The sequence below is a fragment of the Somniosus microcephalus genome, unplaced genomic scaffold (genome assembly GCF_052327205.1).
Source record: "Somniosus microcephalus isolate GS21.2 unplaced genomic scaffold, FLI_Smic_1.0 unresolved_chr7, whole genome shotgun sequence".
Taxonomy (NCBI): domain Eukaryota; kingdom Metazoa; phylum Chordata; class Chondrichthyes; order Squaliformes; family Somniosidae; genus Somniosus; species Somniosus microcephalus.
The window spans coordinates 14964900-14983426 of NW_028225185.1; the positions used below are offsets into that span (position 1 = coordinate 14964900).

General features: G+C 55.5%; 1 protein-coding gene across 1 annotated transcript in view; it reads right to left on the bottom strand.

Annotated features, from left to right (window-relative positions):
* Positions 1 to 313: 313 nt before the first annotated feature.
* Positions 314 to 18527, bottom strand: part of LOC147086570 (interleukin-6 receptor subunit alpha-like) — a 71835-nt gene continuing 53621 nt past the window's right edge. Inside the window, exons 6-10 of the mRNA XM_085978272.1 lie at positions 16182 to 16323; positions 14408 to 14445; positions 12641 to 12701; positions 2722 to 2824; positions 314 to 1333 (exon numbers count right to left, since the gene is read on the bottom strand). Coding sequence (XP_085834398.1) covers positions 1081 to 1333; positions 2722 to 2824; positions 12641 to 12701; positions 14408 to 14445; positions 16182 to 16323 — 597 coding nt within the window. The 3' untranslated portion in view covers positions 314 to 1080. The remainder of the gene's footprint in view (positions 1334 to 2721; positions 2825 to 12640; positions 12702 to 14407; positions 14446 to 16181; positions 16324 to 18527) is intronic.

The window sequence follows — 18527 nt, forward strand, 5'->3', positions numbered from 1 at the left end:
TCAGAGAGACTCCATTTTGTGAGAGAGACTCCATTTTGCGACAGGCTGCTGAACCAGGGCGTGACGGAAGAGTTGCGACGCGCGGTTCCCATCTCCAAAGGACCCTTTGCGAGGTTGGCGTCAAATAAGATCGTTTTGCCCTGGTTCTTTGTGTAGTTCTGACTTTCCCCCCGCCCCCCCCACCCCACCTACCCGCCCCCCCCCACCTACCCGTCCTGTACCTGTAAAGAGACGGACGCTTCATGCTCCACCTTGAAGCCAGCTAAAGAAATTTCATCGCCGTTCCCCCCCCCCACCCCGGCCCCTCCCAAAACCCAGCACCGCATAGACAGCAAGGTGAGCCAATGGTAGTCTTTGGGACGAGACGTTAAACCGAGGCCCTGTCTGCCCTCTCGGGTGGATGTAAAAGATCCCACGGCCACTATTGGAAGAAGAGCAGGGGGAGTTCTCCCCGGTGTCCTGGGGCCAATATTTATCCCTCAACCAACATCACTAAAAACAGATGATCTGGTCATTATCACATTGCTGTTTGTGGGAGCTTGCTGTGCGCAAACTGGCTGCTGCGTTTCCCACATTACAACAGTGACCACACTTCAAAAAAAGTACTTCATTGGCTGTAAAGCGCTTTGGGACGTCCGGTGGTCGTGAAAGGCGCTATGTAAATGCAAGTGTTCCTTCCTTTCTCTCATATAATCTAGTTATAGGAACAGGAGTGGACCATTCAGCCCGCCGAGCCTGTTCCACCATTCAGTTAGGCCGCGGCCGAGAGTAAAGGTCACGGAAGAGGTAGCTGAGGCATAAAAGCGAGACTAATATGACGCGACGTTCGGAAGGCCCGGGGGCTGTTCGCCCCGCCGCCGAGCTGTGCAAGTGTAGCGCGAGGTCTCCCGCAGGCTTGGCATCGTTGCGGGAACCAGTTCCTCTCGCGGAATCCACGAGCGCATCGAACCCCGCCTTCCTGCCCCGGTGGACAAAGGAGGATGAGAGTGCTCCTCATTCCGGCCACCTCCTCCCTCCCTCCTCCGTCTCAAAGGAGCCGATTAAAGATCTGGGTTCTCTTCCCCCGTCCCGCCGCGCGGTTCAATGCGGGATGTAAAAGTAGCCCACGTTGATGATGTCGAAGTGCGGCTGGTCCTCGGGAGCGCCGGCCGCCCCTTCGTCCTGCAAAGGCGGGGTGCCGGGGGTCTGCCGGAGCGGGGTCTCGGCTGTAGCCTCGGACTCCCTGGCTGGCCCCTGGGTCTCAGACATGGTGATCAGCTGGATGGGTAAGTAGTCCGGGCAGCGCTCAGCTTTGCTCTTCTCCGTTGCCTTGTCCTTCCATTTCTTCCGGTACCTGCCGAAACAAACGAGGACTGTTACTTTGCGCGGTGACGCAGTAGGGTGGCACGGTGGTGGTTGGGGGGGTGGCGGGGGGGGCGGCAGACCTAAAAAAAAAAAACCCCGGGCAATTACATCAGGGCATTACCCGCTGGTGAACCTCCAACGCTGACCCCCACCGGGCTACGTGAGGTCTGGGGGAGGTCACAGGAAACATAGAAGATAGTAGCAGGAGTAGGCCATTCGGCCCCTCGAGCCTGCTCCGCCATTCAATGAGATCATGGCTGATCATCCAAATTCAGTACCCGGCCCCTGCCTTCTCCACATATTCCTTGATCCCTTTAGCCTTAAGAAATATATCCAACTCCTTCTTGAATATATTTAATGAATTCGCCTCCACTGCCTTCTGTGGTAGAGAATTCCACAGGTTCACCACTCTGGGTGAAGAAATTCCTCCTCATCTCTGTCCTAAATGGCTTACCCCTTATCCTTAGACTGTGACCCCTGGTTCTGGACTCCCCGACCACCGGGAACATCCTTCCTGCATCTAGCCCGTCTAGTCCTGTTAGAATTTTATAAGTTTCAATGAGATCCCCTCTCAATCTTCTAAACTCCAGCAAGTATAAGCCCAATCGACCCAATCTCTCCTCATACGTCATTCCTGCCATCCCAGGTATCAGTCTGGTGAATCTTCGCTGCATTCCTTAGGATTTATTGCACTCCTTAGCAACATTAGGAACAGGAACAGGCCATTCAGCCTCTCGGGTGCCTGCTCCGACATTCAATCAGATCGCGGCTGATCTGCCCCTCAATTCCATCAACCCGCCTTTGCTCCGACACCCTTATCCAACAAACATCTAATCCATCTCAGTCTTGGAATCTCCAATCCAGCTTTTTTGGGGGGAGAGTTGCAGATTTCCACCCCCCTTTGTGTGAAGAAGTGCTTCCTGACATCACCCCTGAGCGGCCGGGCTCTAATTTTAAGGTGACGCCCCCCCTTGTTCTGGACTCCCCCCACCAGAGGAAATAGTTTCTCTCTCTCTCTACCCGATCAACTGCTTTAATCATCTTAAACACCTCGATTAGATCACCCCTTAATCTTCTAAACTCGAGAGAATACAAGCCCGGTCTGTGCCACCTGTCCTCGGAGTTTAACCCTTTAAGACCCCCCCCCCCCCGGGTATCTTTCTGGTGAATCTGTGCTACTCCCCCTCCGAGGACAAGATATCCTTCCTGAGGGGCGGGGCCCAGAACTGAACCCAGTTACTCCAGATAGGGTCTGACCAGAGCTCGGTACAACTGAAGCATCACTGCCTCCCCTTTGTATTCCAGCCCACCTCGTTTAAACAGCGGACGAGGGCACCAGCGACGCTACCATGAGTCTGTGTCCTCTCTAGTTCTTACCTGATGACAATGATGATGAAAAGTGTGGTCACGGTGAGAAGACTCGCTACCAGAGACCACAGTCCGTACTGAGGAAAGATGTTCCACTCCGGATGGTGGGACCCTTCAATTGAAATGGGAAGCAAAACAAATACATCATCACGGATGTAACAGGTACTGAGCGCACTTCAGAGAAACATAGAAGATAGGAGCAGGAGTAGGCCATTCGGCCCCTCGAACCCGCTCCGCCATTCAATGAGATCATGGCTAATCATCCAAATTCAGTTCCCTGTCCCTGCTTTCTCCCCATATCCCTTGATCCCTTCAGCCTTAAGAAATATATCTAACTCCTTTTTGAATATATTTAAATGAATTGGCCTCAACGGCCTTCTGTGGTAGAGAATTCCACAGGTTCACCACTCTCTGGGTGAAGAAATTCCTCCTCATCTCTGTCCTAAATGGCTTACCCCTTATCCTTAGACTGTGACCCCTGGTTCTGGACTCCCCCGCCATCGGGAACATCCTTCCTGCATCTAGTCTGTCTAGACCTGTTAGAATTTTATAAGTTTCAATGAGATCCCCTCGCATTCTTCTAAACTCTAGCGAATATAAGCCTAATCGACCCAATCTCTCCTCATACGTCATTCCTGCCATCCCAGGTATCAGTCTGGTGAATCTTCGCTGCACTCTCTCCATGGCAAGAACATCCTTCCTCAGATAAGGCGACCAAAACTGCACACAATACTCAAGGTGTGGTGTCACCAACTGTACAACTGCAGCAAGACATCCTTGTTCCTGTACTCGAATCCTCTCGCTAGGAAGGCCAACATACCATTTGCCTTCTTAACCGCCTGCTGCACCTGCATGCTTACCTTCAGCGACTGGTGCACAAGGACACCCAGGCCTCGTTGCACTTCCCCTTTTCCCAATCTATTGCCATTCAGATAATAATCTGTCTTCCTGTTTTTGCCACCGAAGTGGATAACCTCGCATTTTTCCACATTATACTGCATCTGCCATGCATCTGCCCAATCACCCAACCTGTCCAAATTGTACTGGAGTTTCTCGGCATCCTCCTCACAGCACACACGCCCACCCAGCTTTGTGTCGTCTGCAAACTTGGAGATATTACATCTAGTTCCCTCGTCTAGATCATTAATATATATTGTGAATAGCTGGGGTCCAAGGACCGATCCCTGCAGTACCCTACTAGTCACTGCCTGCCACTCGGAAAAAGACCCATTTATTCCAACTCTTTGCTTCCTGTCTGCCAACCAGTTCTCTATCCAAGTCAATACCTTACCCCCAATCCCATGTGCTTTAACTTTGCACGCTAATCTCTTATGCGGGACCTTATCGAAAGCCTTCTGAAAGTCCAAATACACCACATCCACTGGTTCTCCCTTATCTATTCTATCAAACACCACTTCCTGTTGTCACACTTTAGTCACACTTCTATGTCAACTCGTTCCATTATAAACGACGATACCTTCAAGACAGAGATCGATAGATTTTTGGATTCTCGGGGAATCAAGGGATCTGGGGATCGGGCGGGAAAGTGGAGTTGAAGTCGAAGATCAGCCATGATCTCATTGAATGGTGGAGCAGACTCGAGGGGCCGAATGGCCGACTCCTGCTCCTAATTCACTTTTATAATGGGCACTGTCTAAGAAGATTAAGGGGTGATCTAATCGAGGTGTTTAAGATGATTAAAGGAGTTGATCGGGTCGAGAGAGAGAGAAACTATTTCCTCTGGTGGGGGGAGTCCAGAACAAGGGGGGGCGTCACCTTAAAATTAGAGCCAGGCCGTTCAGGGGTGATGTCAGGAAGCAGTTCTTCACACAAAGGGTGGTGGAAATCTGCAACTCTCTCCCCCAAAAAGCTGTTGAGGCTAGGGGTCAATTGGCGCTTTCAAGACTGAGATCGATGGGATGGATTGATTGCTGTTGGGTAAAGGGTGTCAAGGCGGGAAAATGGATCAGAGCCATGAATGGCGGAACAGGCTCGAGGGGCTGAATGGCCCATCCTCCTGTTCCTCAAGGGTTGTTCCAATTTGTGGTAAAGGTTGAAGGACAGCTCCTTGCCAACCCTGTAAGAGCTTCGCTCAGGAGACAAATTGTTTCTGTGGTGAAGATGTTTCACAAGACCTCAACCACCAGAAACAAGCTTGCGCACGTCTTCAAACTCTCAAAACAACAGGATGGAAGAGATCATGGAGGACACCGCACTGAAGCAACAATATTTTCTGCCCCTGAAGTGTCGGGACAGGATGACACAATGTGCCAGATCGTGTTTTTAAGTCTGTAAGATCCTGTGGGAACTTGCTCCACAGGTAGTGCAGAAAACGGTCAATATTGACGACTAAAGGAAGGGACGTTTGGCCAGCAAGTTCTCAAGAGGTCCCAAAGTCCATCAAATAACTACTTTCATGTACAGATATACTTGCTGTAGCAATATACTGCTTCCAAAGCACACTCTACCCCATCATGGACTCTTCCCACCCATTTAATCTCCTCCCACAGCCCATGTACACTCTCCCCTATCACAGACTCTACCCACCCATTTAATCTCCTCCCACAGCCCATGTACCCTCTCCCCTATCACGGACTCTACCCACCCATTTAATCTCCTCCCACAGCCCATGTACCCTCTCCCCTATCACGGACTCTACCCACCCATTTAATCTCCCTCCACAGCCCATGGACACTCTCTCCTATCACAGACTCTACCCACCCATTCAATCTCCTCCCACAGCCCATGTACACCCTCCCCTATCACAGACTCTACCCACTCATTTAATCTCCTCCCACAGCCCATGTACCCTCTCCCGTATCACGGACTCTACCCACCCATTTAATCTCCTCCACAGCCCATGTACACTCTCCCCTATCATTGACTATACCCACCCATTTAATCTCCTCCCACAGCCCATGTACACTCTCCCCTATCACGGACTCTACCCACCCATTTAATCTCCTCCCACAGCCCATGTACACTCTCCCCTATCACGGACTCTACCCACCCATTTAATCTCCTCCCACAGCCCATGTACACTCTCCCCTATCACAGACTCTACCCACCCATTCAATCTCCTCCCACAGCCCATGTACACCCTCCCCTATCACAGACTCTACCCGCTCATTTAATCTCCTCCCACAGCCCATGTACACTCTCCCCTATCATGGACTCTACCCACCCATTTAATCTCCTCCACAGCCCATGTACGCTCTCCCCTATCACTGACTCTACCCACCCATTTAATCTTCTCCCACAGCCCATGTACACTCTCCCCTATCACTGACTCTACACACTCATTTAATCTCCTCCACAGCCCATGTACACTGTCCCCTATCATGGACTCTACCCACCCATTTAATCTCCTCCCACAGCCCATGTACGCTCTCCCCTATCACTGACTCTACCCACCCATTTAATCTCCTCCCACAGCCCATGTACACTCTCCCCTATCACTGACCCTACACACTCATTTAATCTCCTCCACAGCCCATGTACACTCTCCCCTATCACTGACTCTACCCACCCATTTAATCTCCTCCCACAGCCCATGTACACTCTCCCCTATCACGGACTCTACCCACCCATTTAATCTCCTCCCACAGCCCATGTACACTCTCCCCTATCACTGACTCTACCCACTCATTTAATCTCCTCCACAGCCCATGTACACTCTCCCCATCACTGACTCTACCCACCCATTTAATCTCCTCCCACAGCCCATGTACACTCTCCCCTATCACGGACTCTACCCACCCATTTAATCTCCTCCCACAGCCCATGTACACTCTCCCCTATCACAGACTCTACCCACCCATTTAATCTCCTCCCACAGCCCATGTACATTCTCCCCTATCACGGACTCTACCCACCCATTTAATCTCCTCCCACAGCCCATGTACAATCTTCCCTATCACGGACTCTACCCACCCATTTAATCTCCTCCCACAGCCCATGTACACTCTCCCCTATCACGGACTCTACCCACCCATTTAATCTCGTCCCACAGCCCATGTACAATCTTCCCTATCACGGACTCTACCCACCCATTTAATCTCCTCCCACAGTCCATGTACACTCTCCCCTATCACGGACTCTACCCACCCATTTAATCTCCTCCCACAGCCCATGTACACTCTCCCCTATCACAGACTCTACCCACCTGTTTAATCTCCTCCCACAGTCCATGTACACTCTCCCCTATCACAGACTCTACCCACCTGTTTAATCTCCTCCCACAGTCCATGTACACTCTCCCCTATCACAGACTCTACCCACCCATCTAATCTCCTCCCACAGCCCATGTACAATCTTCCCTATCACGGACTCTACCCACCCATTTAATCTCCTCCCACAGCCCATGTACACTCTCCCCTATCACAGACTCTACCCACCCATTTAATCTCCTCCCACAGCCCATGTACACTCTCCCCTATCACGGACTCTACCCACCCATTTAATCTCCTCCCACAGCCCATGTACACTCTCCCCTATCATGGACTCTACCCACACATTTAATCTCCTCCCACAGCCCATGTACACTCTCCCCTATCACGGACTCTACCCACCCATTTAATCTCCTCCCACAGCCTCTCGATGTGCCAGGATAGTGAACGTCTGATGGCAATTCAAGCGGGGAAGGTGTCACAGACGAGACAAGCCTGTCCTCACTTGACATCCGGATGTGGCCATTTTCCGGTGGAATTCACCAGATAGTGAACAGGAGCAGGAAGCCTGAACTATTTTCTCAGTGGTAGGAACCCCACTGATTCCCCACCTAATGTTGCCTTTTTAAATTCTTTCTCCGGATGTGGGCGTCGCTGGCGAGGCCGGCATTTATCGCCCAACCCTAGCGGCCCCAAGAAGGTGGCGGTGGGCCTTCTTCTCGCTAGGCCACTTCAAAGGGCAGTTAAGAGCCAACCATGTTGGTGTGGGACTGGAGTCACGTGTAGGCCCAGACCGGGTAAGGACGTCCTTCCCTAAAGGGACATTGGTGAACCAGACGGGTTTATGCAACAGTCTGACAGCTTCACCGTCTCTTTTACTGAGAGTAAGGCAGTCTTGCTACAACTGTACAGGGCCTTGGTGAGACCACACCTGGAGTACTGTGCACAGTTCTGGTCTCCTTATCTAAGGAAGGATGTACTTGCCTTGGAGGCGGTGCAACGAAGGTTCACTAGATTGATCCCTGGGATGAGAGGGTTGTCCTATGAGGCGAGATTGTGTAGAATGGGCCTATATTCCCTGGAGTTTAGAAGAATGAGAGGTGATCTCATTGAAACATACAAGATTCTGAGGGGGATTGGCAGGGTAGATGCTGAGAGGCTGGAGAGTCTAGAACCAGGGGTCACAGTCTCAGGATAAGGGGTCGGCCATTTCGGACTGAGATGAGGAGGAATTTCTTCACTCAGAGGGCGGTGAATCTTTGGAATTCTCTACCCCAGAGGGCTGTGGAGGCTCAGTCGTTGAGTATATTCAAGGCCGAGATTGATAGATTTTTGGACTCTCGGGGAATCAAGGGTTCGGGCGGGAAAGTGGAGTTGAGGTGGATGATCGGCCATGATCTTATTGAATGGTGGAGCAGGCTCGAGGGGCCGAATGGCCGACTCCTGCTCCTAATTCTGATGTTCTTATGTTCTTAACCACACAAACCGTGTCTCATTCTCATTCCTTCTCCTAGAATGGAGGACCGTTGCGAGTGCGGCAAGAAAAATGTCTGTAACTCTTGGACAAGAGCTTCGACAAGATGTGACCTATCCCAATCCATCCAAATCCTCTGGTCCACCTCTTTCCCCTGCACAATCCCCCAAAAAAAGAAAGGCTTACATTTCTCCAGCGCCTTTCACGACCTCAGGACGTCCCAAAGCGCTTTGCAGCCAATGAAGTACTTTTTGAAGTGTTGTAATGTGGGAAATACACCACCCAATTTGCGCACAGCAAGATCCCACAAACGGCACCGTGATAACGACCAGTTCATTTGTTTTTAGGTGGTGGATGGGGGGCTAATGTTGGCCCAGGACTCCCCTGTCCATGCCAAATTTATTCCCCTCCCAACCCATTGCCCCATCTCATCGCCTGGTCCATCCCAATCTTCCCGTCCTATCCCAGTGTCTTGTCTCATCGCAATCCCTTGACCTTGCAGCAGAATGATACCAGGCTTAGAGGGTTAAATGACAGGTTGGTTAGACTGGGCTTGTATTCCCTCGAGTTTAGAAGATTAAGGGGTGATCTAATCGAGGTGTTGCAGATGATTAAAGGAGTTGATTGGGTAGAGAGAGAGAGAAACTATTTCCTCTGGTGGGGGGAGTCCAGAACAAGGGGGGCGTCAACTTAAAATTAGAGCCAGGCTGTTCAGGGGTGATGTCAGGAAGCACTTCTTCACACAAAGGGGGGTGGAAATCTGGAACTCTCCCCCCCAAAAAGCTGTTGAGGCTGGGGGTCAATTGGAGCGTTCAAGACTGAGATTGACGGACTTTTGTTGGGTAAGTAAATCAAGGGATATGGAGATAGGGCAGGTAAATGAGGTTGAGGTACAGATCAGCCACGATCTGATTGAATGGTGGAGCAGGCTCGAGGGGCTGAGTGGCCTCCTCCTGTTCCGATGTTCCTCTCCCAGTACCTTACTCCATTCCAGTCCTTTGTCCCATCATCATCACTGTCATTCTGGTTAACAAAAGCAAAATGTAGAGCTTCTGATGGCTCAGCCGTGACTCAGTGGGTAGAGCCCGTGCCTCTGAGTCAGAAGGTTGTGGATTCAAGTCCCGCTCCATGAGACTTGAGCACAAAAATCTAGGCTCACAGTCCCAGTGCCAGTACTGAGGGAGCGGCACACTGTCAGAGGGGCAGTACTGAGGGAGCGCCGCACTGTCGGAGGGGCGGTACTGAGGGAGCGCCGCACTGTCGGAGGGGCAGTACTGAGGGAGCGCCGCACTGTCGGAGGGGCAGTACTGAGGGAGCGCCGCACTGTCGGAGGGGCGGGGTACTGAGGGAGCGCCGCACTGTCGGAGGGGCGGTACTGAGGGAGCGCCGCACTGTCGGAGGGGCGGTACTGAGGGAGCGCCGCACTGTCGGAGGGGCAGTACTGAGGGAGCATCACACTGTCAAGAAGGGGCAGTACTGAGGGAGCGCTGTACTGTCGGAGGTGCAGTACTGAGGGAGCGCCGCACTGTGGGAGGGGCAGTACTGAGGGAGTGCCGCACTGTTGGAGGGGCAGTACTGAGGGAGCGCCGTACTGTCGGAGGTGCAGTACTGAGGGAGTGCCGCACTGTCGGAGGGGGAGTACTGAGGGAGCGCCGCACTGTCAGAGGGGCAGTACTAAGGGAGCGCCGCACTGTCGGAGGGGCGGTACTGAGGGAGCGCCGCACTGTCGGAGGGGCAGTACTGAGGGAGCGCCGCACTGTCGGAGGGGCGGTACTGAGGGAGCGCCACACTGTCGGAGGGGGTGGTACTGAGGGAGCGCTGCACTGTGGGAGGGGCAGTACTGAGGGAGTGCCGCACTGTCGGAGGGGGTGGTACTGAGGGAGCGCCGCACTGTCGGAGGGGCGGTACTGAGGGAGTGCCGCACTGTCGGAGGGGCGGTACTGAGGGAGCGCCGCACTGTCAGAGGGGCAGTACTGAGGGAGCGCCGCACTGTCAGAGGGGCAGTACTGAGGGAGCGCCGCACTGTCGGAGGGGCAGTACTGAGGGAGAGCCGCACTGTCGGAGGGGCAGTACTGAGGGAGCACCGCACTGTCGGAGGGGCAGTACTGAGGGAGCGCCGCACTGTCGGAGGGGCAGTACTGAGGGAGCACTGCACTGTCAGAGGTGCTGTCTTTTGGATGAGACGTTAAACCGAGGCCCTGTCTGCTCTCTCGGGTGGATGTAAAAGATCCCACGGCCACTATTGGAAGAAGAGCAGGGGGAGTTCTCCCCGGTGTCCTGGGGCCAATATTTATCCCTCAACCAACATCACTAAAACAGATGATCTGGTCATTTATCACATTGTTGTTTGTGGGAGCTTGCTGTGCGCAAATTGGCTGCCGTGATTACAACAGTGACTCCTTTCTTTCTCTCTATCTTTTTTTCTCTCTCTTTCTCTCTTTCTTTCACTCTATCTTTTTTTCTCTCTCTTTCTCTCTTTCTTTCTCTCTATCTCTCTATCTTGCTTTCTCTCAATCTTTCTTTCTCGTTCTCTATCTCTCTCTCTCTCTTTCTCTCTCTCTTTCTCTCTCTCTCTTTCTTTCTCTCTCTTTCTTTCTTTCTTTCTTCCTACTGCAAGAGTGTGTGACTCACAATCACAGTCTGAGAGTGTCTCTCAACCGACGGGTGGAGAAATGCAATTGCGACATTTTGCGTTGCACAACTGCAAGGCTCGGAGCGGTTTTCCCCCAACACCTCAGCTCAGCATTGATGGGAAGTCTGGTTTATAGGTCGGCCGTCTCGCCACCTCTAAGTCACAATACGCCAATCACCACAAGCCTGTTTCTAAACTGACAGTTCGTTCTTGGTCCCCAGTTTGAACTCCAGGTGGACTCCCCGCTCAGCCCCGAGTTAAAATTACAGCCGGGTCTCCATGATGTCACCGCGCCGCCACATGAATATGTAAAGAAGGACCCCTCTTGGCTCCGGGCGCGCACCCTTGCTGCCTGCCTCAGAAGAGAGGGTTAAAATGGCAGATGTTACGATCGTGGCGGTTTCGGACAGGTAAGAGCCAGGGGCGATTTTAACTGCCCGCCCGCCCGCCCGCCAGGTTTCTGCTGAGCGAGTCGGGTTAAAATCGCCCCCCTATGGCAAAGCACAAGTTAAGTCCCTTTGCCCCACCTCAGTCCCTCGTCCCGCCTCAATCCCTCGTCCCGCCTCAACCCCTCGTCCCGCCTCAGTCCCTCGTCCCGCCTCATTCCCTCGTCCCGCCTCAGTCCCTCGTCCCGCCTCAGTCCCTCGCCCCGCCTCAGTCCCTCGCCCCGCCTCAGTCCCTCGCCCCGCCTCAGTCCCTCGCCCCGCCTCAGTCCCTCGTCCCGCCTCAGTCCCTCGTCCCGCCTCAGTCCCCTCGTCCCGCCTCAGTCCCTCGTCCCGCCTCAGTCCCTCGTCCCGCCTCAGTCCCCTCGTCCCGCCTCAGTCCCTCGTCCCGCCTCAGTCCCTCGTCCCGCCTCAGTCCCTCGTCCCGCCTCAGTCCCTCGTCCCGCCTCAACCCTCGTCCCGCCTCAACCCCTCGTCCCGCCTCAACCCCTCGTCCCGCCTCAACCCCTCGTCCCGCCTCAACCCCTCGTCCCGCCTCAGTCCCTCGTCCCGCCTCAATCCCTCGTCCGCCTCATTCCCTCGTCCCACCTCAGTCCCTCGTCCCACCTCAGTCCCTCGTCCCACCTCAGTCCCTCGTCCCACCTCAGTCCCTCGTCCCACCTCAGTCCCTCGTCCCACCTCAGTCCCTCGCCCCACCTCAGTCCCTCGTCCCACCTCAGTCCCCTCGTCCCACCTCAGTCCCTCGTCCCACCTCAGTCCCTCGTCCCACCTCAGTCCCTCGTCCCACCTCAGTCCCTCGTCCCACCTCAGTCCCTCGTCCCACCTCAGTCCCTCGTCCCACCTCAGTCCCCTCGTCCCACCTCAGTCCCTCGTCCCACCTCAGTCCCTCGCCCCACCTCCAGTCCCTCGCCCCACCTCAGTCCCTCGCCCCACCTCAGTCCCTCGTCCCACCTCAGTCCCTCGTCCCACCTCAGTCCCTCGTCCCACCTCAGTCCCTCGTCCCACCTCAGTCCCTCGTCCCACCTCAGTCCCTCGTCCCACCTCAGTCCCTCGTCCCACCTCAATCCCTCGTCCCACCTCAGCTCCTTCTCCCACCTCAACCCCTAGCTGTTGGTACCCAGGAGTGGGGATTGTCTCCCCTTCTTCAGCCCCCCCCGAAATAATTCCTGATTTCAATAAACACGATAAAGACAAAACTGACTGCACGTACCTTGTGATGGGTTCCCCTCACCGTTACAGTCCTCACAGTCTATCAGGGTAGAGGGATAGCCCTGACACAGAAGAAAGGGACATTAGTAAGACATCGTACTTAACATTTATTCCATCTTGCCAAACCACCGTCATTCGATGAGCGGCTGCCAATGGTGGAGCGATAACAATACAAGTCTTTCTTTCTTTTTAACACCTTTAACATAATAAAACGTCCCAAGGCGCTTCACAGGAGCGATTATCAAACAGAATTTGACACTGAGCCACATAAGGAGATATTAGGACAGGTGACCAAAAGCTTGGTCAAAGAGGTCGGTTTTAAGGAGCGTTTTAAAGGAGGAGAGAGAGGCGGAGAGGTTTAGGGAGGGAATTCCAGAGCTTAGGGGCCCAGGCGGCTGAAGGCACGGCCGCCAATGGTGGAGCGATGGAAATCGGGGGATGCACAAGAGGCCAGAATTGGAGGAGCGCAGAGATCTCGGAGGGTTGTAGAGGCTGGAGGAGGTTACAGAGATAGGGAGGGGTGCGAGGGCCATGGAGGGGATTTGAACAGGAGGATGGAGAATTTTGAAATCGAGGCGTTGCCGGACCGGGAGCCAGTGTAGGTCAGCGAGCACAGGGGGTGATGGGTGAACGGGACTGGGTGTGAGTTAGGACATGGGGGCAGTGAGCACAGGGGGTGATGGGTGAACGGGACTGGGTGTGAGTTAGGACACGGGGCAGTGAGCACAGGGGGTGATGGGTGAACGGGACTGGGTGTGAGTTAGGACACGGGGCAGTGAGCACAGGGGGTGATGGGTGAACGGGACTCGGTGCGAGTTAGGACACGGGGCAGTGAGCACAGGTGGTGATGGGTGAACGGGACTGGGTGTGAGTTAGGACACGGGGCAGTGAGCACAGGGGGTGATGGGTGAACGGGACTCGGTGCGAGTTAGGACACGGGGCAGTGAGCATAGGGGGTGATGGGTGAACGGGACTGGGTGTGAGTTAGGACACGGGGCAGTGAGCACAGGGGGTGATGGGTGAACGGGACTGGGTGTGAGTTAGGACACGGGGCAGTGAGCACAGGGGGTGATGGGTGAACGGGACTGGGTGTGAGTTAGGACACGGGGCAGTGAGCACAGGGGGTGATGGGTGAACGGGACTGGGTGTGAGTTAGGACATGGGGCAGTGAGCACAGGGGGTGATGGGTGAACGGGACTGGGTGTGAGTTAGGACACGGGGCAGTGAGCACAGGGGGTGATGGGTGAACGGGACTGGGTGTGAGTTAGGACACGGGGCAGTGAGCACAGGGGGTGATGGGTGAACGGGACTGGGTGTGAGTTAGGACACGGGGCAGTGAGCACAGGGGGTGATGGGTGAACGGGACTGGGTGTGAGCTAGGACACGGGGCAGTGAGCACAGGGGGTGATGGGTGAACGGGACTCGGTGCGAGTTAGGACACGGGGCAGCAGAGTTTGGGATGACCTCAAGTTTACGTAGGGTGGAATGTGGGAGGCCAGCCAGGAGTGCGTTGGAAGAGTCGATTGAAGAGTGATTGGAAGAATTCCTGTGCGGTGGAGCAACCGAATAGCATCTTTCTTTCTGACATTCAGCCCCTCTCCGTTGGGAGGAGGTGGGGCCCCTCCCCCATTCAGCACCTCACGAATGGCAGCACATCAGTAAACGAGGACCGTGGCGGGTCGGGGATCACATGACTCCCAACAACAAAATGGCGGCCAGCGGGAAAGGAGAAGGAGCTACCATCTGGGTGAAGTTATATTGCGATTACCTCCATGTCCTCTTCGGGTATCATGTTCTTCTGAGGATCTGTTGTAAAAGAAATAATATTAATTGGAATGGGCTGAAAGTGAACAAAGAGGAAGGGATTGAGAGGGAGGAGAGAGAAAGTGGAGAGAGGAAGAGAGACGGAAAGAAAGGAGGGACTGAGGGAGGACATGGGAAGAGATGGAGAGAGGGGATGAGAGAAAGAGAAGGGGAGGAGGGTAGAGAAGAAGAGGGAGTGAGGAGAGAGAGGGAGAGAAAGAGGGACTGAGTGAGGAGATGGGTAGAGGAGAGAGGCATGAGAGGAGGGAGAGAACAAGGGGAGAGAGGAATAGCGAGGGAGGAGAGGAGAGAGAGAAAAGGGGGAGTGAGGTAAGAGATGGGAAGAGGAGCGGATGAGGGAGGGAGAGGAGGAGAGAGGGAGAAGGGGAGCGAGGGCGGAGAGAGAAGGGAGACAGAGAGGGGAAGATGGGAAGAGGAGGAGATGGGAAGAGATGGAGAGGGGAGAGGGGGAGGAGAGAGAAGGGAGACAGAGGAGAAGATGGGAAGAGGAGGAGATGGGAAGAGATGGAGAGGGGAGAGGGGGAGGAGAGAGAAGGGAGACAGAGGAGAAGATGGGAAGAGGTGGAGATGGGAAGAGATGGAGAGGGGAGAGGGGGAGGAGAGAGAAGGGAGACAGAGGAGAAGATGGGAAGAGGCGGAGAGAGGAAGAGATGGAGAGAGGAGAGGGGGAGGAGAGGGAAGAGAGACAGAGAGGGGAAGATGGGAAGAGGAGGAGATGGGACGAGGTGGAGAGAGGAGAGGGGGAGGAGAGGGAAGAGAGACAGAGAGGGGAAGATGGGAAGAGGAGGAGATGGGACGAGGTGGAGAGGGGAGAGGGGGAGGAGAGAGAAGGGAGACAGAGGAGAAGATGGGAAGAGGAGGAGATGGGAAGAGATGGAGAGGGGAGAGGGGGAGGAGAGGGAAGAGAGACAGAGAGGGGAAGATGGGAAGAGGAGGAGATGGGAAGAGGAGCGGATGAGGGAGGGAGAGGAGGAGAGAGGGAGAAGGGGAGAGAGGGCGGAGAGAGAAGGGAGACAGAGAGGGGAAGATGGGAAGAGGAGGAGATGGGAAGAGATGGAGAGGGGAGAGGGGGAGGAGAGAGACAGAGAGGGGAAGATGGGAAGAGGAGGAGATGGGAAGAGGAGGAGCGGGGAGAGGGGGAGGAGAGGGAAGAGAGACAGAGAGGGGAAGATGGGAAGAGGAGGAGATGGGAAGAGGTGCGGATGAGGGAGGGAGAGGAGGAGAGAGGGAGAAGGGGAGAGAGGGCGGAGAGAGAAGGGAGACAGAGAGGGGAAGATGGGAAGAGGAGGAGATGGGAAGAGATGGAGAGGGGAGAGGGGGAGGAGAGAGAAGGGAGACAGAGGAGAAGATGGGAAGAGGTGGAGAGAGGAAGAGATGGAGAGAGGAGAGGGGGAGGAGAGAGAAGGGAGACAGAGGAGAAGATGGGAAGAGGAGGAGATGGGACGAGGTGGAGAGGGGAGAGGGGGAGGAGAGAGAAGGGAGACAGAGGAGAAGATGGGAAGAGGAGGAGATGGGACGAGGTGGAGAGGGGAGAGGGGGAGGAGAGAGAAGGGAGACAGAGAGGGGAAGATGGGAAGAGGAGGAGATGGGAAGAGGAGGAGCGGGGAGAGGGGGAGGAGAGGGAAGAGAGACAGAGAGGGGAAGATGGGAAGAGGAGAAGATGGGAAGAGGAGGAGATGGGAAGAGGAGGAGCGGGGGAACATCTTAGATTGACGCACCTGCCCAGGGCACCCCAAAGGCCTGTGCACTCCACTCACTCCACGATCCGTGATTAAACTCCTCCTTTGCCCGAATCTGCACCGTGTAGTTTTTGTCGGGCAGGGCATCGGCGATCAGGAAGTCGGTTTTCTTAACGATGACCTGTGTAAACGGTAGACACCCATCAGGCAAGATCCCGGCGGGCACGGCCAACGTTTCGCGATGCGCGGCTCTCTCCAATCAACACTTGCACCACAGCACGGGAGACGGGTTCAGCTCCCGTGACTATTCTTTGAGTTAATTTAACTTTGTAAATGGTTTGTTTGTAGTTGTTCACGCAGGGGATCCAGTGGAGAGTTGGCAGGGCTCACATTCCAGAGAAAGAAAGACTCCCATTTCTCCCGCGCCTTTCACCACCTCAGGACGTCCCAAAGCGCTTCACAGCCAATGAAGTACTTTTTTTGAAGTGTGGTCACTGTTGTAATGTAGGAAACGCGGCAGCCAATTTGCGCACAGCAAGCTCCCACAAACAGCAATGTGATAATGACCAGATCATCTGTTTTTAGTGAAGATGGTTGAGGGATAAATATTGGCCCCAGGACACCGGGGAGAAATCCCCCTGCTCTTCTTCCAATAGTGGCCGTGGGATCTTTTACGTCCACCTGAGAGAGCAGACGGGGCCTCGGTTTTGCGTCTCATCCAAAAGACGGCACCGCCAACAGTGTGGCGCTCCCTCAGTACCGCCCCTCTGACAGTGTGGCGCTCCCTCAGTACCGCCCCTCCGACAGTGCGGCGCTCCCTCAGTACTGCCCCTCCGACAGTGCGGCGCTCCCTCAGTACCGCCCCTCTGACAGTGGGGCCCTCCCTCAGTACTGACCCTCCGACAGTGCGCCCCTCTGACAGTGGGGCCCTCCCTCAGTACTGACCCTCCGACAGTGCGGCGCTCCCTCAGTACTGCCCCTCCGACAGTGCGGCGCTCCCTCAGTACCGCCCCTCTGACAGTGGGGCCCTCCCTCAGTACTGACCCTCCGACAGTGCGGCGCTCCCTCAGTACTGCCCCTCCGACAGTGCGGCGCTCCCTCAGTACCGCCCCTCCGACAGTGCGGCGCCCCCTCAGTACCGCCCCTCCGACAGTGCGGCGCTCCTTCAGTACCGCCCCTCCGACAGTGCGGCGCTCCCTCAGTACCGCCCCTCCGACAGTGCGGCGCTCCCTCAGTACAGCCCCTCCAACAGTGCGGCCCTCCCTCAGTACCGCCCCTCCGACAGTGCGGCGCTCCCTCAGTACTGACCCTCCGACAGTGCGGCGCTCCCTCAGTACCGCCCCTCTGACAGTGCGGCGCTCCCTCAGTACTGCCCCTCCGACATTGCGGCGCTCCCTCAGTACCACCCCTCCGACAGTGCGGCGCTCCCTCCTCTCCCCTTCTTTCTCCCTCTCTTTTCCTTCTTCCCTATCCCTCTATCGCCCTTTGCCCCCTTTCCTTCATATCCCTCCATCTCCTCTCTCTGTTTCTTTCTCCTCTTTACCCTTTCTCTGCTCCTAACTGCTGTCTCTCCACGCTCTCCCCCTTGCCACCCTCTTCCCCGCTCCTCTCTTCTTCATTCCCCTCATTTCCAGTGTCTGCAGTGGCTCTCTCGCCTTTGAGTCAGAAGGTCGTGGGTTCAAGTCCCACTCCAGAGACTTGAGCACAAAATCTAGGCCGACACTCCCAGCGCAGTACTGAGGAAGCGCCGCACTGTCGGAGGGGCGGTGCTGAGGGAGCGCTGCACTGTCGGAGGGGCAGTACTGAGGGAGCGCCGCACTGTCGGAGGGGCAGTACTGAGGGAGCGCCGCACTGTTGGAGGGGCGGTACTGAGGGAGCGCCGCACTGTTGGAGGGGCAGTACTGAGGGAGCGACGCACTGTCGGAGGGGCGGTACTGAGGGAGCGCCGCACTGTCGGAGGGGCGGTGCTGAGGGAGCGCCGCACTGTCAGAGGGGCAGTACTGAGGGAGCGCTGCACTGTCGGAGGGGCAGTACTGAGGGAGCCCCGCACTGTCGGAGGGGCGGTACTGAGGGAGCGCCGCACTGTCGGAGGGGCGGTGCTGAGGGAGCGCCGCACTGTCGGAGGGGCGGTACTGAGGGAGAGCCGCACTGTCGGAGGGGCAGTACTGAGGGAGCGCCGCACTGTCGGAGGGGCAGTACTGAGGGAGCGCTGCACTGTCGGAGGGGCAGTACTGAGGGAGCGCCGCACTGTCGGAGGGGCGGTACTGCGGGAGCGCCGCATTGTCGGAGGGGCAGTACTGAGGGAGCGCCGCACTGTTGGAGGGGCAGTACTGAGGGAGCGCCGCACTGTCGGAGGGGCAGTACTGAGGGAGCGCCGCATCTACA